The sequence below is a fragment of the Myotis yumanensis genome, unplaced genomic scaffold, assembly GCF_028538775.1.
Source record: "Myotis yumanensis isolate MYYU_CA2020_CCGP unplaced genomic scaffold, mMyoYum1.0.hap1 SCAF_5, whole genome shotgun sequence".
NCBI lineage: Eukaryota > Metazoa > Chordata > Mammalia > Chiroptera > Vespertilionidae > Myotis > Myotis yumanensis.
In genome coordinates, this window is record NW_027223756.1 from 48,093,367 (window position 1) to 48,119,576 (window position 26,210).

The 26,210-nt window shown below is 38.3% G+C and overlaps 1 protein-coding gene across 2 annotated transcripts in view; it reads left to right on the forward strand.

Annotated features, from left to right (window-relative positions):
• The window catches only part of NAA15 (N-alpha-acetyltransferase 15, NatA auxiliary subunit), a 70,908-nt gene extending 55,952 nt beyond the window's left edge, over positions 1-14,956 (forward strand). Inside the window, exons 16-20 of one of the 2 annotated variants that reach the window (XM_070415198.1) lie at positions 1,229-1,337; positions 4,170-4,268; positions 9,000-9,146; positions 10,782-10,879; positions 12,203-14,956. In XM_070415198.1, coding sequence (XP_070271299.1) covers positions 1,229-1,337; positions 4,170-4,268; positions 9,000-9,146; positions 10,782-10,879; positions 12,203-12,403 — 654 coding nt within the window. In that variant the 3' untranslated portion in view covers positions 12,404-14,956. The remainder of the gene's footprint in view (positions 1-1,228; positions 1,338-4,169; positions 4,269-8,999; positions 9,147-10,781; positions 10,880-12,202) is intronic. The other variant, XM_070415199.1, reaches the window with a different exon arrangement.
• Positions 14,957-26,210: the final 11,254 nt, after the last annotated feature.

The following is a 26,210-nucleotide window of genomic DNA, read 5'->3' on the forward strand; positions in this document are numbered from 1 at the left end:
ACACCGGCCAGGGATGTTTCTGTGTTTCAGTAGCAGCCATATCTAAGTGATCCTCATTTCAGTCATGAAAAGCTTGATGTAAACCTGTGGCAATTTCCGTTTCCAGTTCTTTTCCTTTCCTTGGTAGATGTTTCTTCACTGTGTACCACAAATTCCAACTCAGTAGAACTTAGAATCATGGGAATAAGAAGTAAAATATTTACAAATGTGTGAGAAAGGTATACTTATGAGAGCCCCTATTTCCTCCTTTATTTCTTAGTATCTGTAGCTGTTAGAGTGGTAGTACCATGTATTGATTTCTGGTTTAGAGCATGTATCCTTCAGAATAATGCCAGCTGCTTTACCTGCTGGTACAAGGCAGCTCCCATAGATAACACTTCATTGCTTAACTTTATTTTTAAATGCTGTGAAATAATTTCCTTGGCCAGTTTGTGTACAATTGGCAGGTGCATGTTGGGTGGATAGGGCGAATCCATATTCCAATGAGGATAAATTGTCACCGCTTCTATGATGAGAGAGGGCAAATATAGAACACAGATGTTCAGTACTCTTCTGATGTATATGGTATTGCTCTACACTCTTACCCCAGTTTACAGAGAATAGTCTTGTCTTACTATTCAGTTTAAGAGTATAACACTAGCACAGATATATAGTAAACATTATACCTGTCCAGTAATGATTACAAGTATGTAATTCATATGACATTTATATAATTTCTAAAAGGTGGTAGAAACAGAATTCTATAAATATAAATCTTTTTCAAATGCCATCTCACCATTAATATGGTATTTGAAAAATATGGATTTCTGTAGAATTTGTAGTGGAACAAAGCAAGACAGAATGGATATTATACTATTTTTTTAATAGCTTGATTATACTCACTTTGTTTGAGTTAAAAAACAATATTCACTCATTCTGTAATGATCTCTACAGTGTTTTTCATACCCCTTTATCCTATTTCACATCTCCCTTCTTTTTCCCCTCAATGGTTGTCTTCCCTGTTTCTCTTACTATCTTTCTTTCCCTGGTTCTATTTATTGTATTTTCTTCCTTACTTGTTGGATAGTTTCTATCCAGAGGTAATATAATCTCTATGGTTAAAATCCACTGTAGAGTTCAAAATCTCCCTTCTTCAGATTATGGGAATTTTAATATGACAGCTATTCTTGGGTGAGCCCCACCCCTCCAATCTTGTTTCCATTTGTATAATCTCTTTTATTTTTGTTAGGTTGAAACTCCATTGGAAGAAGCTATTAAATTTTTAACACCGTTGAAGAACTTGGTGAAGAACAAGATAGAAACTCATCTTTTTGCCTTTGAGATTTACTTTAGGAAAGGTAGGCAATTAGGATATAGTGGCCCTGATAACATTGATCACTGTATTTCTTAGATATAGTCTCCCAACTCCGATAGCCTCACCACTGTTTTGGCAAATGCCAGTTCAGCTTGCCTGCTATGCACGAAATGTGGGGAGGTACAAGGATGCGATTATCCCTTCTAGGACATTAAAATCACAATAGATGTAAATGCTTAACTAGGATTAGGGTCAGATATAGTAGCTCCTATGTGCGTCTGTGGATAAAATTAGTTAATACATGTAGAACTAAGAATGGTGTCTGGTACACAGTAATCATTAATAAATGTTAGCTATTGTTAAAAATAGAAGATGTGATGCTTTAGGTGTATTTTGAAGGGTGGCTCCTATTTCTGAAAGAAAAGATGTGTAGAAGGGAAGAGGCTTTGTTAAGAAAACACAAGTGTATGTAAATAGGGTAATGTTGAGGTTGGCTATATTGCCTGAGCCAGTAAAATATAAATGGGAGGTCTTGGTTGCCAAGTTTAGAATGCTTATAGTATATTCTAGAGGCCCATTCTACAAAATTGAAAGGAGAGGGCCTAAGCCAGCAGGTGGACATCCCTCTTGCAGTCCGGGACCCCTTGCTCCTTACCACCCACCTGCTCACTGCTTCTTAATGCTCGGCTTGCTGCTCCTTAGCATTGCCGTGGAGGTGGGAAAGTGTCCCGCCACCCCTGCTGCCCTCACCAGCTGTGAGCCCGGCTTCTAGCTGAGTGGCGCTCCCTCTGTGGGAGCACACTGACCACCAGGGGGCAGCTCCTGTGTTGATTGTCTGCCCCCTAGTGGTCAATGCACATCATAGCAACCAGTTGTTCTGGTTGTTCCTCCATAATGGTTACTTAGGCTTTTATTATATAGAAGATAATAGATACTAAGAAGATTTTATGGTGTTGAATTGGAGTAATCCCAGTGGTTTATTGAAAAAGAAAATTTTATCATTAAGGTGATGCGTTTTGAAGGGAGACAAACTGGTTAGTAAGATCCAATAGAAGGTTGTTTCCAAACAGTGTAACTGTCCTAAAAAAGACTGAATAAAATGACACCTCTATAGAGTATCCATTAAAAATCATGTTTACCAAAAGTAATTTGTAATGTTAGGGAAAGGTTGCCATATATAATTGTTTGAAAATAGGACATAAAACTAACTATAGCTTGATTTTCATTTTAATAAGATACTTACAGGGGTATGTACAATCGAAAAGTGGCCAAGCAGAAATTGATAAAAGATAACAGAGATTATCTGTAGGTGGAATTTGAATGACTAAAATATTTTCTACTATGTTTTCTATTTTCCACAATGATTATGTTATAATTTGGAAACTAAGTTTAATAAGTAGTACAGTAATTTTAAACTTTAAACAGTTACTGCAACTCCCTTTAAACCAGTACTTTTAAATCAGTCCCAAAGTATAAAATGCAACAGTTGTTGTTCTTAGAGTGGGGAAGGGCAATCTAAATTCCATTCACTTGGCTTCTTGGCTATGCTCTAACCTCTGAAGGGCTCTCAGCATTGACAGTCCACTGCAGGAGAGTGAAATGGGCCATGACAAAGGGCATGGCAGTGCTTTTAGCTTTCTGAGTGTTGAGGGTAGGGGAAAAGAAAATGTCAGAGAAGCCTGGGGTTTGAATTTTGATATTTGGAGAATGGTACCAAATTAGGGAAGTCATAACAAAGGTATTCATAGATGATAGAAATGCAGGGAGTATTCTGCTGCAGATTTCCATTCAACAGGTTGAAGCACTGCTGAAGCCTGGGAACATGGGGGTAGAGGGTGAGTGGGGAGCAGCATAGATAGAGATTAGAACATCACTGAAAACTCTACCTTTCAGGGGAAAGAAGAGCCAGGGATTGACAGGAGAGAACAGTCAGGTAGGAAGGAAACCATTACACATGTGAGGAAACACAAGAAAGGAGATAGTTTTAAGCATATAAACAATGATTTTTTAAAAATATATTTTATTGTTTTTTTACAGAGAGGAAGGAAGAGGGATAGAGAGTTAGAAACATCGATGAGAGAGAAACATCGATCAGCTGCCTCCTGCACACCCCCTACTGGGGATGTGCCTACAACCCAGGTACATGCCCTTGACCGGAATCGAACCCGGGACCCTCCAGTCCGCAGGCCGACGCTCTATCCACTGAGCCAAAACGGTTTCAGCTAAACAATGATTTTTTAAAAATATATTTTTATTTAGTTCTGAGAGGAAGGGAGAGGGAGAGAGATAAAGCAATCAATGATGAGAGAGAATTATCAGTTGGCTGCCTCCTGCATGCACCCTATTGGGGATTGAGCCTGTAACTGGGGCATGTGCCCTTGACTGGAATTGAACCTCTGACCCTTCAGTCTGCAGGCTGACTTTCTATCCACTGAAGAAACCAACCAGGGCTCAATGATGTTTTTATGTAGTGAGGAAAATCCCTTTATTTTGATTAAAGGATGTTAGGAAATGAAATAGCTTCAGATTTGTTTCAGTTGATTTGAATCATATTATATAAGCTTCTTAGTAAATTGTTCTGATATTGAAGAATCTCTTTGAAATGGACTTGTTTATATGGCATTAGTTCAAATATTGTTGCGTGCTATCTAAATTTTTTGTACTTCATAAAACCTTTTTTCTTAACGAATGTTGTATGGAAAATAGTAGCTAACGTTGCTAATCTGAGGAATTCATTGGCTTCAGTCATATGTTTAGTAGGTTAGATGTGATTGACTGTAAATTAGTTTTTCTATTTGTAAGGTCTTAGTTCTACAAAAGAGCGCAACTTATTTTATCAAATGATAAAAATATATCTCACTTTTTCTTTTTATAGAAAAGTTTCTTTTGATGCTACAATCAGTAAAGAGGGCATTTGCTATTGATTCTAGTCATCCCTGGCTTCATGAGTGTATGATTCGACTCTTTAGTACTGGTATGTTTTTGTTTTCCATTTCTGAAATATTTGTGACTGTATAAGTGATCTGTACAAGTTTACCATCATAAACAATCATTTTAGAACCACTGCACATTAAATTAGCTGAAGCCAAAGCAGGGTTCTTGTCTTTGTGTTGAAGGTCTTTATTTCTTAATGCTACAAAACGTTACCTAATTTTGACAGAATTGTTCAGTTCAGGTATTTGCGAATTACCTTTGTTTCTGTTTGTAAAAGGTTACATGTAAATTGAAGTTTTAAATCATATGTTATTATATAAGCTTCTTAGTAAATTGTCCTGAAATTTAAGAATCTCTTTGAAATGAACTGGTTATCTCCTTATGTACCTGTCTTTAGCACAGTTAAGTCATATAATTTTTGTTATTAAACATGTATAGGTTAAAAAGAACTTTAAAACAATCGTACTTTTCAAATATTTTGATAAGATTCCACACATTAATTTTAATGTGAAGTAAAACTACAGAATTTTAGAGAATGAAAGGTGGAATTTTATGCTAATTATTTCATTTTATATTTGAAAAATTTGTGACCATTAAAGATTAAATTACTTATTCAAGGTAACAGATAACCAGTAATGAGGCAGGGATGAGAGACCAGGTCTTCATATTGTTCTATCTACTACACTACAGAGCTTTAAATGTAGATAAAGCACCCCTATAGTCAAGTAGTGCTGTTTTGGTTTTTAAGTGATTAGAGAAGGAGAAATGGAATTTTTACTAGAACAACTTGCAGAATTTAGAAATACTATTAGTTATCTCATTGCTTAAATCAGGGGTCCTCAAACTATGGCCCGTGGGCCACATGCAAATACAAATATTGTATTTGTTCCCGTTTTGTTTTTTTACTTCAAAATAAGATATGTGCAGTGTGCATAGGAATTTGTTCATAGTTTTTTTTTTTAAACTATAGTCCGGCCCTCCAACAGTCTGAGGGACAGTGAACTGGCCCCCTGTTTAAAAAGTTTGAAGACCCCTGGCTTAAATACTCAGGCTCATATAAATCCATTCATTATATAAAATAATGAGATTAAACCAGGCATTTTAATCATTGTTTTGAAAATTGCTAAATTGTCCCAATTAAGAACATTGTTTTGTCTTCAAAGGAAAAAGTAAAGCCTTATTTAAATTACTAGAGGCCCGGTGCACGGATGCGTGCACCAGCAGGATCCCTTGGCCTGGCCTGTGTCCTCTCACAGTCCGGGACCCCTCAAGGGATGTCATATGCCGGTTTTGGCCCAGGCCTCTAGTATGCATCTAAGATCATTGGTTAATCCCTTCCTGCCCTCCCCCCTCTCCTCTTCCCTCTGAGATTCATCAGTCTGTTCCATGTTTCCCTGTGTGTGTGTTGAGCATCTGCCCCCTGGTGGTCAGTGCGCATCATAACTACCAGTAGAATGTTTGAGTGGTTGTTCGGTCACTTAGGTATATATATATAATAGACATTTATGCTTGTCAAAGAAATGATTCCTGTTATAGAAATGGAATCATAGAAATGTTTTTCCTCAATCTTTTTAAATTCAGAAAGTAGTAAATAATATACCACATTATACAAAATAGAAGAAGGAATTGCTGTTTTTAGAGAAAATAAAGAAGTTTCTTTTTGGTCTTTTTTTGTATTAAAAAACTTTGAAATCATGAATCAGAAAGTTAAGGCTAGAGATAACCGATCCATTCTTGGTTAGGATGGAATGCACTTAAACTATTTTCAAAAGTAACATACATGCTTTGTTTGTTTTTTTGTTAATCCTACCCAAGGATCATTTTTCCCATTGATTTTTGGAGAGATTGGAGTGGGTGAGAGAAACATCGATCTGAGAGACACATTGACTAGTTGCCTCCTGCACTGCCCCAACCAGAGTGGGAGATGGAGCCTATAACCCTGATACTGGGCCTATGACCAGGAATCAAACCCAAGACCCTTCGGTGCATGGGCCAATGCTCCAACCACTGAGCAACACCCACCAGGGTCACACTTTTGTTTTTACATAATCTATTCTTTCCCTGAAAGGCAGTAAAATTATACGTAAGTGCCATGGAGTTAGAGACGTTCCTTTAAATATGAATTAAAAGTGGCATTTCTAAATGTTTTTGCTTTTAATGAGTGTGTGGATTGTGACCATTTTCTTGCAACAGTTTTTTCAGAAAATTAAAATGTATGTTAGCTATTCCCATTTCTCCAAGTGTTCAGCTGACATTGAGATTTACAAAGAGATCCTTATTTTGACTAAATTTTAATACGGAAAGCAGTGATAATTTGTATTGATAAAGATTCACTATCTTCAAAAAGCCTTCAAGAAGTTGGGTAGACTGCCTCATAGCATTGATAAGAACAGGTGTGTACTTAAACAGAGACACAAAATTGGGGCAACTTTGTTATAACCCTTTAAATCAAGTTGAATATACAGCCATAATGGCAGTAAAGCTAAATTCTTTAACAAGTAGCTCCTATATTTGAACCACCCAGTTCTTTAGAATGATAGAAGAAATGCTGTTTAACCAACAAAGGGCATATCAATAAATTATTCAGTTACTAATTATGTGTAGAATATTTTACTTAAATATTTACTACCCAATAGTTCAGTGTATTTTAAACTTAGGGTAGTGGCCCATTTTTGAGACAATGAAAGCAATGTAGAGTTCATTACCAGCATTTAAAAACCTACAATAAAAAATAAAGTAGAAAATATCAGCCTGTGTTGCACAAAGTTAGTGATTAGTATTCTGTGAAACTTTAGCTTCACATAATTTGTGTATATAGGATACATATTCATTAGAGTACAAATACTTGGTTATAGGCAAAGTTTAAAAGCCACCACCATAGTTCTTAACCAAAGAAAAATCTATTTATATTTTTTATCTATGACAAAAATAGTAACTACAATTTATTGAATAGTATATAATTAGCTCTTTTAAATTTAGCCTTTCCTTCCTATGATCATTCTAGGTTGGATATCACTTCAATTTTATAGATTAACAGGTTCAGAGCCCTGGCCAGTGTGGCTCAGCATTTAGAATGTTGGTTCAAGGACTGGACGGTCACAAGCTCGATCCTACCTGTGTTGCAGGTGTGATACCCAGCCCTATTCAGGGTGCATGCAGGAGGCAAACAATGGATGTCTTGTTCTCTCTATTCTTCTTTACCCCCTCCCTTCCACTCTTTTAAAAATCAATGGAAAAAATATCCTCTGGTGAGGATTAACAAAACAAAACAGAAATAGGTTCAGAGAGGTTATGATTTGTCCAAACCGAGGTCCATACCCAGGTCTGTCTGGCTCAAAGATCCAGATTGTCTTTCTATACGAAAATAGTACAAGTGTACCTCGTTTTATTGTGCTTTGCTTTATTAGCCTTTGCAAATACTCAGTTGGGTTTTTGTTGTTTGTTTTTTAGAGGGGATGGGGTAGGGAGGGAGGGAGAGAGAAACATCAATGATGAGAGAGAATCATTGATTGGCTGCCTCCTGCACACCCCACACTAGGGATCAAGCCCGCAACCCAGGCATATGCACTGACCAGGAATCAAACCATGACCTCCTAGTTCATAGGTCAACTCTCAACCACTGAGCCACACCCGGCTAGGCAGTATATACTGCGTTTTATTAAAAGTTGAGCAACTCTGTCAGTACCATTTTTGCAACAGGCTCAGATGATGGTTAGCATTTTTAGCAGTATAATATTTTTTAAATTAAGAAGTACTTTTTTTTTGCCGAACTGGTTTGGCTCAGTGGATAGAGCGTCAGCCTGCGGACTCAAGGGTCCCGGGTTTGATTCCGGCCAAGGGCATGTACCCTGGTTGCGGGCACATCCCCAGTGGGGGGGCGTGCAGGAGGCAACTGATCGATGCTTCTCTCTCATCGATGTTTCTAACTCTCTATCCCTTTCCCTTCTTCTCTGTAAAAAATCAATAAAATATAAAAAAAAGAAGTACTTTTTTTAGACATAATGCTTTTGCACACTTAATAACTATAGTATAATATACACATAACTTTTAATGTACTAGGAAGCCAAAAAAATTTGTATGACTTGCTTTATTGTGATACTCACTTTATTGCAATGGTCTGGAACCAAACTTGAGATATTGCTGAGGTATGCCTGTGAGGAAACAAAGCATAACTAGGATGCAGTCCAGAGAGGTGTGGGGGTCAGCTTTTCTTTCTCCAAATCCCAAGACCTGGGAATGTGATGGCTGCATGTATTCATTACAGGAAAATACTTTGGTGGTCCTTTGAAGTTTATTCTATAGTAATAGCTCGGTTCACATAGCCCCTGAAAATAAAGGTTAATGAAGTCAACCATGTTTTCTTATAACACCGATAAGTTTGTTATGCCTTACTCGGTTGTAGAATAAGATGGAGATGGTGAGGAAAATTCTGTTGGTTTCACCACAGCTATTTGCTGTGACATTATTTACCAGTAGGTGCCGTCAAGCCTCTGCTTTGCAGATTCCCTGTAAAGTTAATAGGGGCAGCATGTAGGAGTTTTTAAGGCTGTGGAACTACATCTTTTATCATCTATTTTGCTTTCTGTTCTTTTCTGGGAATGAATCATCTGTCAATGAAATGTTTTTGAGTGATGACACATAAATTTGAAATTCTTTAAATTTATATAGGTAAGCTCTTTAAATGTTGAAATTGCCTTTCGATTTGTTGTAACTCCTACAAACTTTATCAGACTTTTTACTTGCTAATAAAATTTGTTTTTAATTTGTTCAGCAGTGTGTGACAGTAAAGATTTACCTGATGCAGTTAGAACAGTATTAAAACAAGAAATGAATCGTCTTTTTGGAGCAACGAATCCAAAGAATTTTAATGAAACTTTTCTGAAAAGGAATTCTGATTCATTGCCACACAGATTATCAGGTAATCACTTTATTTTATCCTAATCATGGCCGTCTAAGACAACTTCATTTTTTATTTTAATGGCTCAATGACATTACACATTTTTCACGTGGAAGAGGCAATGTGTATATGTCACATTTTAATCCATGAAAACAGGCAGCTTATATACGCTTCCCATACAATTTTAAATTTCCTAGACAAAATTATGACTATGAATCAAGGTTAGTAGTTTCTCCTGGCTCAGCATAGGCATTATAGAAAAGCAAGTATAACTGAATTTAGCTATAAATTACATACAATGAAGGAGAGACTTTCTACTTCTTTCTCCCATCAGAGTATTCTTAAAATTCACTTGGATGTGACCATCATCCTCCATTTCTCATGTGTATGTAAGATAGCAAGGTTGACAGTGCTAAACACCTGAAACCATCCCACAGGCAAGGGCCATCTGGCAAGAGTCTGTGCTAGCAAGCTAAATTCTGGACAAGATGGGATCATGTGGCTGGCAGTTTAGTAGGGTGCTTTAAAAATACCTGGCTCAGTGGATAGAGCATCAGCCCATGGACCAAAAGGTCCCGAGTTCCATTCCGGTCAAGAGCAGGTACCTTGGTTGCAGGCTCCTCCCTGGCCCAGGCCCTGGTCAGGGCTTGTGCAGGAGGCCTCCAATTGATGAGTTTCTCTCACATTGATGTTTCTTTCTTCCACTCTACCTAAAAATCAATGGGAAAATATCCACGGGTGAGTATTAACAAAAATAAAAATCTGGCTAAGAAACCCAGCAGTTTTGTATGCCTTTGTAGAATTCTCAATTCAGATTTTTGGCTCATATCGTCAAGGTTAGGTATTCCCTTAAACCCCCAAATTATGCTCATTTTTAAAAGAAAACTATCCAGGGCCTTGCCACACAAAGACAAATATTATTAGAACTAGAGGCCCGGTGCACAAAAATTTATGCACTGGGCGGGTCCTTCAGCCCGGCCTGTGCCTCTCACAGTGTAGGACCCCTTGGGGGATGTCTACCTCCTGGCAGTCAGACATCCCTCTGGCAGTCCAGGAGCCCTCGGGGGATGTCCACTTGCCAGCGGGGAGCAGGCCTAAGCTGCAGTCGGACATCCTTAGTGTTGCTGAGGAGGCGGGAGAGGCTCCCGCCACCACCATTGTGCTGGTAGCTGTCAGCCTGGCTTGTGGCTGAGCAGAGTTCCCCCTGTGGGAGCGCACTGACCACCAGGGGGCAGCTCCTGCATTGAGTGTCTGCTCCCTGGTGGTCAGTGTGTGTCATAGTGACCAGTCATTCTGCTGTTAGGGTCAATTTGCATATTACCCTTTTATTATATAGGATATTTGCATTTCTTAATAGTCTCTCTTATCTTAAACATTCTTTTTTAAAAATTTTTATTGTTGACTATTACAGATGTCCCTCATTTCCCCCTCCCTTTGCCTCCCTCCATCCTGCCCCTGCCCCTCCTAGGCCTTCACCTTCTAGTTAGGCTATTTCTGGTCTATCCTCTCAGAATTAAAATATAAATGACACTGTTTCAAATGGCTATTCTTATTTTTCTAATAAAGTGCACATATGCCTATATTTGAATGCATGGAGGATAAGATGCTGATTTTTATCTTGAAATAAAACAAATTTTTGTTTTTCTTCTCATTTAGCTGCCAAAATGGTATATTATTTAGATCCTTCTAGTCAGAAGCGAGCTATAGAGTTGGCAACAACACTTGATGAATCCCTCACTAACAGAAACCTCCAGGTAAAGAGTTTTTAATAACCTGTCTGTACGAGTACCTGACTACTTTTTGTTCCTCTTTTTATCAAGAGAAAGTTGTCACAAATAATATTTTTGTTATTTATGCATTCAAACTATTACGAATCCATGTCAGAAAGTTACCTAATCTTAAATTTATTTAGTATTGTGTGTTTGTGCACACATGCATAGTTGAGTACTTGGCATTTAATAACTAGTTTCACATCTGTTACAGTTTTTTGTTTTTTTTTTAGAAATATGTTTTAGTAAAAGCATATATACATTTCAGGGTTAATTTTGGATTTCAGTTCATATCTCACATTTCTTAACAAACAGTGGTCTCAATAAAGATTCTGACATGTTTAAAATGTATTTACCACGGGTTGAATTTATATACTCATTTTATAGCTTGTAATATAACATGAGATTAAGGAGAGTGAAAGAATACGGGTATGCTGAAAAATACAGATTGTAGTTTAAACTAAAAGCAAAGGACAGCTACTTTGTATGATGAGCAGCCAGATTTTTAAGAAAGCACTTGCTGAAAGAGTTAAATATTTTCCTTTAATAGCAAATGAAGGAATGTCTTTAAGGGGAAAATTACACTTCTTGGTTGCTAATTAATGCAGCATTTAGATCAGAGCATTTCTAGACTGGCAAGGTTTATATCTGGAAACTACATAGTGTTTTCCAAGTGGGAAGATGAAAGAAAACATGAGAACTGCAAGTCAACACAAATATTTAGAAATAGAAGCAGCAGATGTACTTTGGGGTTTGGTTGGAAGAATTATCAGTTTTCATGAACACATTTTGTTTTTGCATTTATGCCCTTTGTGTTTGAGATGCTCTTTCCTGCTTAGTTATTGGACACATCTTAAGGTTCTCTTTAGTTTGAATACAAGGTTGAAAAGCAGTGTTCGATTTTGCCAACTGGTTCTTAGCCTCCAAAAAAATTAAAAGGCTTAAGTGCATTAATTGATCTTGGCATGTGAATTTTGACATATACAGGGCCAAAAGAAGCCGAGTCAAGGTCGTTGCTTAGGATTCAGCACTTGCTGAAAGTGACCGTCTCTTTAAATGTAGCACTCTATATACCTTGCTTGCCCAACCTTAGTCCTGGCCCTGCTTAAACATTCATCCTTTATATAAACCCTGCAATTCTGAAGAAACTAATTCTAAAGGAATATATATGTGGGAGGAAATGCTCTTATTTATCTTAAATATGTACATTGGCCTCTTATTTAGAAGTCTGTTGATAACAAAATGTCAGATTCACAGTAAAAACTTTTCTTTGGATAAGTTATAACATGACCTTTTTTCTTTCTTTAGACCTGTATGGAGGTATTAGAAGCCTTGTGTGATGGTAGCCTAGGAGACTGTAAAGAAGCTGCTGAAGTTTATAGAGCAAATTGTCATAAGCTTTTCCCTTATGCTTTGGCTTTTATGCCTCCTGGATATGAAGAGGATATGAAGATCACAGTTAATGGAGATAGTTCTGCAGAAACTGAAGAACTGGCCAATGAAATTTGAACATCATTAAACAAGCAAATGGAATGACTTTGGACCATATCTAGTATATAATATTTTTGTCACGCACCTGCTGCATTGCTCTGACTTAAACAGAATGAGAAGAGTAAATGTTCTTGCCTTCAAATAGTGTTTTAAGTTTTTTATCCTGCTGAGAAAGTATATATAAAATACCTAACATATTACAGGATATAGGTTCAGTTTCTTAAAAAATTAAAAGCTGCTAAAATTGAGGGGTTAAAAAAAAGAGACCTATCTTCTTCCTACCTACCTACCCATGTTTTTAAACTAATTTATATAAAATCTGGAGGCTGTTACAGCTAACAAAGCAGGTGTGTGGCAGAAATATTACTTTAAATTTGTCTTGTGAGATTTTACTATATCTCAGACAGCATAAATGCTGTTTTAGCACTGGATTCTTTCACTGAGCACAAAGAGTTGTTGGGGCTTTAGCATCTGACTGGTTTTGTTATGGGGTTGATTCTGGCCATAGGAAGTATGCAAATGTGAATCACTATTTACAGAGAAACCTACAACAGATGCTTAATGTTGTAGAAGCTGGGACATAGAGATACCAAGGAGAATTCTAAGAAACCTAGAGGGTGTTCAATACGCTTGTGTTTCCAAAATTCACTGTACATGATCAGTTTGGCGTTCTTGTACCACAGTTTTTTTAACTGAAGATACCAGTTGGAACAATCAATTTTAACTAAAACTTGAAGAACTAAAATAACAATGCAACCCTTTCAGCATTGTTTTGGCCAAACTTGTTAAAACTGTAATGCAAGAACCAAATGCACTGTGATAATGGCACCAACTAATTAGCAAGCATGAATTTTTTCACCCAGAGTGAAAAAAGGAAATCTACCATGGCTTGAAGTTAAAGAGCAGAACTCCTGACTACCATTCTATGACTGATCAAGAGACTAATAGTTAAAAAACCTCAGCAGGCCTTGTTCACGATATGCAGAAAAAAAGTGCTGCAGTTTAGATACCTCTGGAATTTTTCCACAGTGTCACAGGTTTGTAATACTTGAAGCCCTACATTTCTAAGAATATATTTCTTGCTCAGTTGTTTCAGGCAAGCCCAAGACTTTGTAATTTTTAAAGGGCCCAAGATTTTTTTTTTCAATAACAGACCAGCTTCTTTTTCCTGCAGTTACAGATGTAATTTCCTTTTTGTTGTCAAAATGAGGTACCAAATATGATGCAATAAATTGTTTTGAAAAACAGTTGTGTGAATATTTCAACTAATCTGTGTTGGGCTTCTGTGAAAATATACAGGTGGAAACAGAGGTTGCAAGCCAGAGGCGCTGTAGTATGCTGGAAGGCTAGTGCAGATGGGGGCTCTGCAGAATGGTCTAGTGCTGGTGTCAGGGAGTTCCGCAGTGTAGGTGCAGGGGGTGCAGGGCCACTCCAGCAGACTTCACTCAGGGCTGGGATGGCCGCAGGTACTATGAATGCAATTTGTAATTAATAATTTGAAAGGAAAACAACTATTATTTTGATTGAGGAAGTGAGCCTTAATATGTTAAATCTATACACTGAGAACCAACCTCTGGTTCAAGGTTCTCACTGTATTTGCAAGATCTGAACAAATAAGATTAAGTGAATCAGTTGTATGTGTAATTGGCCTTTTTTTCGGTACCGTTATGGGAAGTATATTCTAAAGGGAATTTTTAGGAGACCCAATCTTTCCACTGATTGGACAGTTGTGCTAAACTCAACCTTTCATAGTACATTCCTGCATTCCACATCCCAGTCTAATAATTCAGTGATGTAAAGAAAAGTACAAACTGAACTCGAGTGCTTTGTTATGTTTTATTAACTGGCCTTGTCTCAGGAACATCTTAGCAGATGGCAAAAACGCCAACATTTTTTTCAACTGTGAGTGGCAGCTGAAGTTCTTATGTTGGGAAAGAACACTAGTGCTACCTCTGCCGCTAATGAGGTGATTGGAGGAGGCATCAGCCATATGATAGGGGATGTATGTGTGAATTATGTTTAAATTCTACTGTATATTGAAATGGAATTATATTTGTTTTGACAATGTTGAAATGATGTAGATTGTCTTAGAATGAATATTCATAAGTACTCAACTCTCGATGCAGATGCCACCGGTGAGGAGTTAAATTCCTAATACATATATTGTAATTCCAACCCAGTTTTACTGGAACTATTGAATAAATATTTTATTTTCTTTCAGGTTTACTTGATAGTGGATACATTGTCTGGTGTTAGGGGACCTTGACAGGGTCCATTTTATGTCCAGACATCACCCCTAAAACATTGTACTGTACTATTTTTCCCCTGAATAGTATCAATGGGGTCATCTCATTTGCCTCATTTACTCTATTAATTCCAAATGATACTGTGGGGGGAGGGGGGAAAACAGGGTTAGAAAACAAGTGGAAAAGAGAACGCGGTGATGTTATAATCTAAACAAGTGCCTTATGTTTATTGCTAAGAACTGGTGTTATCAACCCTTTTGAGAAGAAAGGGTCCCTTGACCTGTATTAACATAGGAAAGTAAAGTTCTTTCTGTTTTTCTTCATATTTACTACTCTTGTCATTTCTCATTTAAAAGTTAAAGTCTGAGTAGGTTAGTTTACTCAACTTTAGATAGTTGCATCATACATTTTCAACATTTTTCTGTATCTATTATGCACAAGAATAAAGTGTGATCTTTAATAGCATGACTAAAAGTAGCCCCAGCATTAGTGAATAGCTTTCCCATGAGTTGTACAGGCCCTTGTTTTTCACAGAACTGTTTGTCTTCCATGGTGTGTTGCTGTTAGAGCTGTGAAATGAAAGCTGTGTTGATCAGAAGAGACCAGGGAAGTGTGGTCTAGATTCAGGTAGGTTGTGATAAATTCAGGGAAGTCTCTTCTGCACAATTTCTAGTTGCCACGTGTAGCATCTGTTTAGAAAAAAGTAAGTGAAGTATTGGATTTTCCTACAAGATACCTATATACTTGTCTTAGTAATTACCAGCCTTAAATTTTGAAATTACTCAAGAGAATTCCAAGAAAGACTGACCCTTTAGATGGGAGATAGTCTTGTTGTGGCTCATGCTCCATTTCTTTAAGTTACAGACAGGGTTTCTTGATACCATTCTAGATCTAAACTTCACCGAATCCACTGCCAATACAAAGTCCTAGGAAATGGCTATGTTGTGCCATTAGAAGCTGAAAACTTAAGTTTTTGATGATTGGAAATCTCACAACTTGTAGCAATAAAACAATTTGGAAAAGGTTATTTGGACCTTTCAGTATGTGACCTTCAAGAGGGATGTTGAAATAAAGTATTGGTAGTATGCAGGAAGTTGTGAGGAAAATGCTCTTACTTTGATAAAACAAAAATTAGACATGCTCTAGATTATACAGCCTACTTAACACTGCTACCTCCTTAGAGGGACATACCCCTCTTACAATACAGTAATGGGCAGAGGAAAGGGAGCAGTATGTTGTAGGAAAGAGGGTCTAAAGGCTTCCAGCCTCTCAGTTTATCCAGTTTGCCTTTTTTTTTTTTTTTAATATATTTTATTGATTTTTCACAGAGAGGAAGGGAGAGAGATAGAGTTAGAAACATTGATGAGTGAGAAACATCAATCAGCTGCCTCCTGCACATCCCCCACCGGGGATATGCCCGCAACCCAGGTACATGCCCTTGACCGGAATCGAACCCGGGACCTCTCAGTCCGCAGGCCGACGCTCTATCCACTGAGCCAAACCGGTTTCGGCCAGTTTGCCTTTGAAGTGATGCCATCTTGGAATTGTAGCAAGAAAAAAGAATTGGTACTATTTAAATGAAAACTTTACTAAATTGTTGATTAAAGGCAAGCTTGGCATCTTAATCTTTAGTGCTCTTTATAGAGCTCTATTTGCCAAAAACAATATAGGCTTTGTCTCAAGGCTGCTTGCAGCAAAAGTAAAGTTGATACTGGGCTCTCTAACAAGACCAGTGCACGTCTTACATTTTTATACCAGGCTTTTCTTTGTGTCTACATTAAGGGCCGATTATTTCATACAAATGGTATAACTTCCTAATTGAAAAATTGATGGTGATGAATAATGATGGAAATTTTTTAATCTGTTATACAAAGATTTCTGCTGTTGCTGAATCTTCAGCTTGGCCTCAATAAATACAAATTATTGTCTCCTTTAGAAACAACATAGGAGTGAAGAGATTTTTGGAATATGTTCTAGATCCCATGGTTTGTGTTGAGTCAATCATTACACTTGCCTGATCACCTGTACTTTGTGTAACAAACAAAAGCCCCTCCATGTCATTCCATGGCTATTTTTACAGTTAATTATGGTTTCCTACCATTGGGCTTTCATAAACTTGCCACTAGTTTACTTTGTAAGTTTACTGGGTCCATTTTCTAGTGCTTAATGTCTCATTGCAAGTAGGATAGGGTTTTCTATCCAAAACTCTGGTGTTTCTTCATTAATGATGAATAACTAAATTAGCTACCATCTCCCTTCTTGTGAACTATCTTTTTAAAATATATATATACTTTATTGATTTTTTTACAGAGAGGAAGGGGAAGGGATAGAGAGTTAGAAACATCAATGAGAGAGAAACAGATCAGCTGTCTCCTGCACACCCCCTACTGAGGATGTGCCCACAACCAAGGTACATGCCCTTGACCACTTAAGAGCCAAACCGGTTAGGACTGAACTACCTTTTTGCCTTCAAGGAGTCATTGCTGGTTGATTACTTTCAAAATGAAAAGGGGGCCATTTATAACAGATCTGTCTCCTAGATCCTTTAAGTTCTGAACTGTGGAATACTAAATACTAATTCTTCCCTTTATTAACAGTAAAAAAAATTACTATGCATTAATAACAATAATAGAAGCATTCAGAAACACATTGAGCTAGCATTGTTATACTGTTTACATTATTTGCTCCGATGTTCATTGAAAAGGACAGAAAAATAAGCCAACTGCTTCACTTGTATTTTTTTATAACTTAAAAATTTTACTTCAAGAGCCTAGTTGTTATTTCAAGCATTCAGTTTCACAGCATTTTTCTGACAAATGTCTAATTATAATATGAAGTTAAAAATGATTAATGCTTTGGTTCAGACTCATGTAAATCCATTTCTAATGTAATGTATGAAATTTCAGGATTTACACGGTACATTTTAGTATAAAGGTATAGTGACTAGGAACATACATAGTGGATATTCAAATTCTTGTTAAATTTGCTGTAAATATTAATATTGCTCTACAGATTGTAGAAAATAGCAATAAAGTACTATTAACTTTCAGGTCACCTGTAAAGGCTCACAAATTTTTTATCCCTTATGTGTTGAAGTATTCCCATTTATCTTCCCCTTGTCCCTCTCTGTTGGGCTTTAGGAATTTCTTCAAAATAACAGATTCATTATATTTAGGTCGAATGGATTTCTCACATCTAATTTTTGTGTCGTGCCCCCCGCCCCCCTTGGTTTATCATGAATGGTTGTGACTGGCGTTGTAGGAAGCAAATGACTGGAAGACCATCCTCTAACTTTTCTCAGTTGCCTGTTCATTGTGGCATTTAGTTGGCAGTAAATCTATTCATCCTTCATGTCTTTAGCAACCAACCACCCAAGTAACATGTTCAGTGGAATTAAGTTACTACAAAGATTGTCACTCGGTAATTGTTTCTCATCTTTCAAACAATGTGAGGCGAGTGTTACACACCAGCTACTTGGAGAGCTGTTTTCTGCAGTCTAGTATCTCTACTTTTAATCATGGCAAAAAAGGAGACGGCAGGGATCTACAGATTACTTCTAGATACGATCTACAGCCAGTGTTCATCATAAGTAGTTGCTATGCTCCACCATTGGCCTCTATTTAAGATAGACAGTTGAATCCTCTTAAGTCAGACAACCCTGGTTGTGTATTGGAATCCCAGGGGAACTATTTTAAAAACACAAACCTCGATGCCCAGGTCTACCCACAAAGATTTTTATTTAAATGACCAGCTTCTTTAGAATCACTACTCCAGTTATTCTAAGTTGCATCCAAGGTTGAGAATCAGTGTGTTTGCTTAGAAAGAATTTTAAAACATAGTATTGATTTTTTTTTCTCAAAGAGATCAAAGAAGCAAAAAACTATGTAAGGATGAAAAGTAACTCCCCCATTTCATATTAAGGGAAAGAACTTGTATTTGAATTTTCTGTTAAGAGCAGCTGGTTAGTTTTAAAGTGCATGCTTTTTCTTACCTAAATCACCTCTTCAAGGTTCTGTTGGATGTCATGGTAACTTGTCTCCGTTGAGGCAACTGTTGAAATGTAATTGCCATAGGTAGATGCTTGAGTTTTTTGAGTGGATGAGAACCAAAGCAAAGCACAGATAGCAGGCTTTTAAATAAGGTTGGTGGTAGGTACTTCTCCTTGAAGGACGGCATTTTTTATAAACGAGTGAATTACTGTTAAAATCAGATGTGGAAGCAACCGTGATTCTGGGACCCACAATTTCAATGTTGGTCTATAGGTGTAGAACCTGGAAAGGAGGCTGACATGCTACGGAATCATATATCAAACTAAATCTGCTTTAGAGCTGTTGAAATAGTATTCTGGATAGATGTCCCAAATCTACCCAATCTATTATTTTTCTCTGGTAAAATAGGAATTGTTTTTCATAGCCTACCCCTCAATTCTGTCTAGTTTACTCTTGACTAGTTAAAGAAGTTGATGAGTGACCCTGGTAGTGTTGACACTGTTCACATTCTTTTTAAAAAATTTTTTTTTATTGATTTTTTACAGAGAGGAAGGGAGCGGGATAGAGAGTTAGAAACATCGATGAGAGAGAAACATCAATCAGCTGCCTCCTGCACACCTCCTACTGGGGATGTGCCGGCAACCAAGGTACATGCCCTTGACCAGAATCGAACCTGGGACCCTTGAGTCTGCAGGCCGGTGCTCTATCCACTGAGCCAAACTGGTTAGGGCAGGCATATAGTTTTGTTTTTTTTTAATTAAGTCTTTATTGTTCAGATTATTACAGTTGTTCCTCTTTTTTCCCCCCATAGCTCCCCTCCACCCGGTTCCCACCCCACCTTCTGCCCTTACTGCCCCCCCCAACTGTCCTCATCCATAGGTGCACGATTTTTGTCCAGTCTCTTCCCGCACCCCCCCCCCCCCCAAGAATAGTCAGTCCATTCCCTTTCTATGCCCCTGATTCTATTATATTCACCAGTTTATTCTGTTCATCAGATTATTTATTCACTTGATTTTTAGATTCACTTGTTGATAGATGTGTATTTGTTGTTCATAATTTGTATCTTTACCTTTTTCTTCTTCTTCCTCTTCTTAAAGGGTACCTTTCAGCATTTCATATAATACTGGTTTGGTGGTGATGAACTCCTTTAGCTTTTTCTTATCTGTGAAGCTCTTTACCCGACCTTCAATTCTGAATGATAGCTTTGCTGGGTAAAGTAATCTTGGTTGTAGGTTCTTGCTATTCATCACTTTGAATATTTCTTGCCACTCCCTTCTGGCCTGCATAGTTTCTGTTGGGAAATCAGCTGACAGTCGTATGGGTACTCCCTTGTAGGTAACTGATTTTCTTTCTCTTGCTGCTTTTAAGATTCTCTCTTTGTCTTTTGCTCTTGGCATTTCAATTATGATGTGTCTTAGTGTGGTCCTCTTTGGATTCCTTTTGTTTGGGGTTCTCTGCACTTCCTGGACTTGTAAGTCTATTTCTTTCACCAGGTAGGGGAAGTTTTCTGTCATTATTTCTTCAAATAGGTTTTCAATATCTTGCTCTCTCTCTTCTTCTGGCACCCCCATAATTTGGATGTTGGTTAGCTTGAAGTTGTCCCTGAGGCTCCTTACACTGCCTTCATATTTTTGGATTCTTTTTTCTTTTTGTTTTTCCGGTTGAGTGTTCTTTGCTTCTTCGTATTTCAAATCTTTGACTTGATTCTTGCGATCCTCTGGTCTGCTGTTGGAACTCTGTATAATATCCTTTATTTCAGTCAGTGTATGCTTAATTTCTAGTTGGTCCTTTTTCATAACCTCGAGGGTCTCACTAGATTTCTTGAGGGTCTCACTAAGTTTATTGGCGGTTTCTAGAAAATTCTTGAAGAACCTTAAAAGTGTGGTTTTGAATTCTATATCCTGTAGTTTGCTTTCCTCCATTTCTGTCATTTGTGACCTGTTTCTTTGTCTCCGCATTTTTTATGCTTCCTTGTGTTGATAGAGTGGCTTTCTGTGCTAGGTGTCCTATAGGGCCCAGTGGCTTAGCCTCCCCAATTACCTGAGGTGGGCACTCTTGGTGCATCTCTTTGTGGGCTTTGTGCACAGTCTTGTTGTAGTTAAGCCTTGATTGTTGTAGGTATCACTGGGAGGAATTGACCTCCAGGCCAATTGGCTGTAAGAATCAGCTGTGTCTACAGTGGGAGAACTTCTGTGCTGGAGACACCCTTCTGGGGCAAGACTTGCTTCAGTGGGGCTTTAGTGCTCACTGAGTCTGCCCCCTGAGTGTGTCCCTTATGGATCTGAAGAGTTGTAATCTTTCCACTGGGTACACTGGCTCTTGGATCTCTAAGGAGGTGCTAATTTAGCCTCTGCCTGAGGCTACCCAGCAGGAGCTATGGAGAAATCTGCAGATTCCTCTTCTTTGTTTGGGGTTTGGAGGTGCCTCGATGAGGCCCAGCTGTGAAGCAATGCAAGCAGCTGTGGGGCCTTGGGCCTTCTTTTGGAAGTTCTGGGTCTCTCTCCTGTTCCCATTCTTGAGTTGACAGAACATGGATAGTTTTCCCTCACCTTGACAAACTGGAAGGTTTAAAGTGTTTTAGTCTCTTCATATAGAAGATCTGCCTTATGCTTTCCTTACTTTTCTCTCATCCTTGTGACTAAATGCCAAATTTCTGGTATAAACCCTGTGGCTTGATGGACAACAATAGTATGATGTAGTTAAAAACAAGCTTTAAGTCAAAATAGAACTAGGTTTAAATCTTGGCTCAGGTTCTTTAGGCAAGATGCTAAGAATTTCTTGTTCATATAGTTGTTGGAAGGATTAAGTCACATGGCATATGAAGTGATTACCACAAGCATTAACTATAAATATTCATTATAAATAGTAAGCATTCACTACATTTTTACAAAAGGATGTTCTTTACTGTTTGTCAATATTCTAGTTGATTATTTTTACTTGTCTACTGCAGTATATTGGGACAGCATATTCAGGAAATGTATAGTTTATAATCTTTTCCTAGATACCAACAACTCAACATTTGATTTTTCCCCTAGTATTTTACTTAACATGTGCTTGTATGTACACTATTTTGCCTTTTCAAGAGGAAACCACCTGTGATTCCGCCATTCTCCATCAACATTTTGAGATTCATGGAAACTTACTAGTGTTAGTGAACTTGGCAGATTTGTCACTGCTGTTTAAAATTATTGAGGATGTGAAATAAAGCCAGTTCCAGTGTCCCTCCTTTTATCCACACAGTAGTTACTGAATGCCTACTACCTCCAAGAACTATGTTTCATATTGGGGATATATGACATACAGTACATAGTCTATGCTCTCACATTTTTCATAGGCTGGTAAAGGAGACAGACAAATCAAGAAATGAATGCAACAGCAATATGTAACTCCCTAGCAGTCAGTACACATTTCTGTTTGTTCACTTAAGTTTGGAAAGATAAAGATGAGTTTCCTAGACAGACAAAAGATACTATGTGGCTGAAGGCACAGACATGAAATGAGGTCGTATATTCAGGGATTTTATGTGAAGTAGTGTGAATAGAATCTGGGAAAGAGGCTGGGGCTCAGAGTAAAGAGAGATGCGTAGATGATTTACTTACTAAAAGGCTAGATTTGGCTTTGTGTAACCAAAGGACAGTTATTGGAGACTTAGGGAATGATTGAGAGAATTGTGCTACTAATGTGAAGGGGGAGATGCAGAGCACGATTGGAGGTGCCAAGACTAATTAGGAGACTCAAGTTGAGCTAATGAATAATAGTTATCAGTATATGCCAGGCATAGTATTTTGCATCTGTTAGCTCACTTAATCCTTAAAAAAACCCACGTGAGGTAAGTAGCACTCCCATTTAACAGAACACTTAAGGATCATAATTTGCCTATGGTCACACAACTTGTAAAGGATAAAATTCTGCATTCAAGCCAGGTGTGTCTAACTCCAGGGTGCTTACTTCTGATCAATATAACCTGCAAGAAGTAAGGACAACAACAGTTAAGTATGGAGAGGAGAGCAAGATATACACAAGATACTAAAAAGCTGTTACCAACATCAGCTGACTGTGTTGGAAGAAAGTGGGTAGTGAATGGAGAAGGAAAAGTTAACAATGATGTCCAGAGTTTTGACAAAACCCTGTTTGTCTTTGTTTGAATATCCTTTTTATTGATTTCAGAGAGGAAGGGAGAGGGAGAGAAAAACATCAGTGATAGTGATGAGAGAAAACCATCAATTGGCCGCCTCCTGCACACTCCACACTGGGGATCAAGGCCATATCCCAGGCATGTGCCCCGACTGAGAATTGAACCTTGACCTCCTGGTTTATAGGTCAATGCTCAACCACTGAGCAACACTGGCCAGGTTGTTTTGTTGTTGTTTTTTTGTTTTGTTTTTTTTACGTTCTTATTGATTTGAGAGAAACATCTCAAGTGGCTGCCTCCTGCATGTCTCCTACTGGGGATCAGCCCAAAACCAGGGCGTGCGCCCTGACCAGGAATCAAACCAGCAAATTCTTGGTGCTTGGAATGACACCCAACCAGCTGAGCCACACTGACTGGGCTAAAACTGCTTTGGACGGTATCATTAAACTACCGTAAGAAGTGGGAAGATGCCCTAGCCGGCTTGGCTCAATGGATAGAGCATTGGCCTGCAACTGGACTGAAGGGTTTTGGGTTCGATTCTACTCAAGGGCATATGCCTGGGTTGCAGGCTTGATCCCCAGTAGGGGGCGTGTAGGAGGCAGCCAATCAATGATTCTCATCATTGATGTTTCTATCTCTCGCTCTCTGAATCAATTTTTAAAAAGTGGGAAGAAGAAATTGAGGGGGAAAGTGAGGTCCTTTTCAGACATAAATTTTAGATGCGTATGGGATATGTAAAAGTCCCAGTAAGATGTGTAGTTGACAGCTAGATATAGGTGTGAAACCTAGAATACAGGTGATTGAAGAGTGAGTTGTGAGTGGTGTGTGTGGTCTGGACAAGACTGCTCAAAGAGGATGATCAAAGATGACACAATTAGCCCTAGCTGGCTTGGCTCAGTGGATAGAGTGTTGGCCTGCGGACCAAAGGGTCCCAGGGTCGATTCTGGTCAAGGGCACATACCTAGGGTTGTGGGCTCGATCCTCAGTAGGGGGCATGCAGGAGGCAGCCAATCAATGATTCTCTCTCATCATTGATGTTTCTATCTCTCCCTCTCTCTTCCTCTCTGAAATCGATAAAAATATATTTTAAAAAAGATGACACAATTACCAACAGAAGCAGGTACAACGAAAATAGTTTTATGGTTGGGTCACAACATGAGGAACTGTATTTAAAGGGCCAGAAGGTTGAAAACCACTGAGGTAGAGGAAGAGAGGCTAATAAGAGACCAAGAAATAGCAAAAAAGTAGTAGATGATAACAGTATTGAGGAATCAAAGTTTGTTTTTTTAATATATCTTTATTGATTTTAGAGAGGAAGGGAGAGAGAGAGAGAGAGAGAGAAACATCAGTGATGAGAATCACTGATTGGTTGCCTCCTGCACCCCCCAACCCCCTCAACAAGGGATCGAGCCCACAACCTGGGCACGTGCCCTGACTGATAATTGAAGCGTGACTGCCTGGTTCATAGGTCGATGCTCAACCACCAAGCCACATCGGCCAGGCCAAAGTACTTTTTTAAAAATCTTTTTATTGCCCTAACCGGTTTGGCTCAGTGGATAGAGCATCGGCCTGCGGAATGAAAGGTCCCAGGTTCAATTCCAGTCAAGGGCATGTGCCTTGGTTGCGGGCACATCCCCAGTAGGAGGTGTGCAGGAGGCAGCTGATTGATGTTTCTCTCTCATCAATGTTTCTAACTCTCCATCCCTCTCCCTTCCTCTCTGTAAAAAATCAATAAGATATATTTTTAAAAAATCTTATTGAAAGTATTACATATTTCCCCTTTTTTCTCCCATTGACCTCTTATAGCCCATCCCCATCCCAAGCCTCCATCATCCTATTGTCTGTGACCATATATGCATACAAATTCTTTGGTTGACCTCTACCCACCTCTGCCTTCCCTCTGAGATTTGATAGTCTGTTCCATGCTTCTATGTCTCTGGATCTATTTTGTTCAACAGTTTATTTTATTCATTAGATTCCACGTATGAGTAAGAACACATGACACGTTTTTCTCTGACTGGCTTATTTCGCTTAGCATAATACTCTCCAGGTCCCTCCATGCTGTCTCCAAGGGTAAGATATGCTTTTTTTTTTTTTTTTTTTTTTTTACTGCTGCATAGTATTCCATGGTGCAAATGTGCTACAGCTTTCTTGTCCACTCATCTACTGATGAGCACTTGGGCTGTTTCCAGGTCTTAGCTATTGTAAATTGTGCTTCTATGAATATAGGAGTGCATACATTCTTTCTGATTGGTGTTTCAGGTTTCTTAGGATATATTCCTAGAAGTGGGATCAATGGCAGGTCCATTATTTCATTTTTTAAGGAAATTCCATACTGTTTTCCATAATGGCTGCATCAGTCTGCATCTCCATCAGCAGTGTACTAGAGTTCCCTTTTCTTTACATCCTTGCCAGCACTTGTCATTTGTTGGTTTGTTGATGGTAGCCATTCTGACAGGTATGAGGTGATACCTCATTGTCATTTTAATTTGCATCTCTCTGATGATCAGTGACTGAGCATATTTTCATGTGTCTTGGCCATCTGTATGTCCGCTTTAGAGAAGTGTCTATTTAGGTCCTTTGCCCATTTTTAAAAAAATATATTTTATTGATTTTTTACAGAGAAGAAGGGAGAGGGATAGAGAATTAGAAGCATCGAGAGAGAAACATCGATCAGCTGCCTCCTGCACGCCCCCCACTGGGGATGTGCCCGCAACCAAGGTACGTGCCCTTGACTGGAATCAAACCTGGGACCCTTCAGTCCAGGCCGACGCTCTATCCACTGAGCCAAACCGGTTAGGGCTTGCCCATTTTTTAATTGGATTGTTTGTCTTTCTTTTGTTAGGTTGTATGAGTTCCTTATATATTTTGGATATTAACCCTTTATCAGATGTATTATTGCCAAATATGTTCTCCCATACTGTGGGCTCCCTTTTCAGTTTGATGGTGGTTTCTTTTGCTGTGCAGAAGCTTTTTATTTTGGTGTAGACCCATTTGTTTATTTTCTCTTTGTTTTCCTTGCCCTAGGAGATGTATCTATAAACATATTGCTATGAGAGATATCTGAGATTTTGCTGCCTATGGTTTCTTCTAGGATTTTTATGGTTTCATGTCTTACATTTAAGTTTCTTTTAAGTCTCTAACCATTTTGAGTTTATTCTTGTGTATGGTGTAAGTTGGTGGTCTAGTTTCATTTTCTTGCATGTATCTGTCCAATTTTCCCAACACAATTTATTGAAGAGACTGTCTTGACTCCATTGTATGCTCTTGCCTCCTTTGTCAAATATTAATTGATCATAATGGCTTGGGTTGATTTCTGGGGTTTCTTCGGTTCCTCAAAGATCTCTAGGGTCAAACTCAAGATACCACCTATTTGGTAACATTTTACAAGTCTGAGTATCAAATATTGGCAATGATATTGATAACACAGGAACTTTCAGACCCTGGGAGTAAAACAG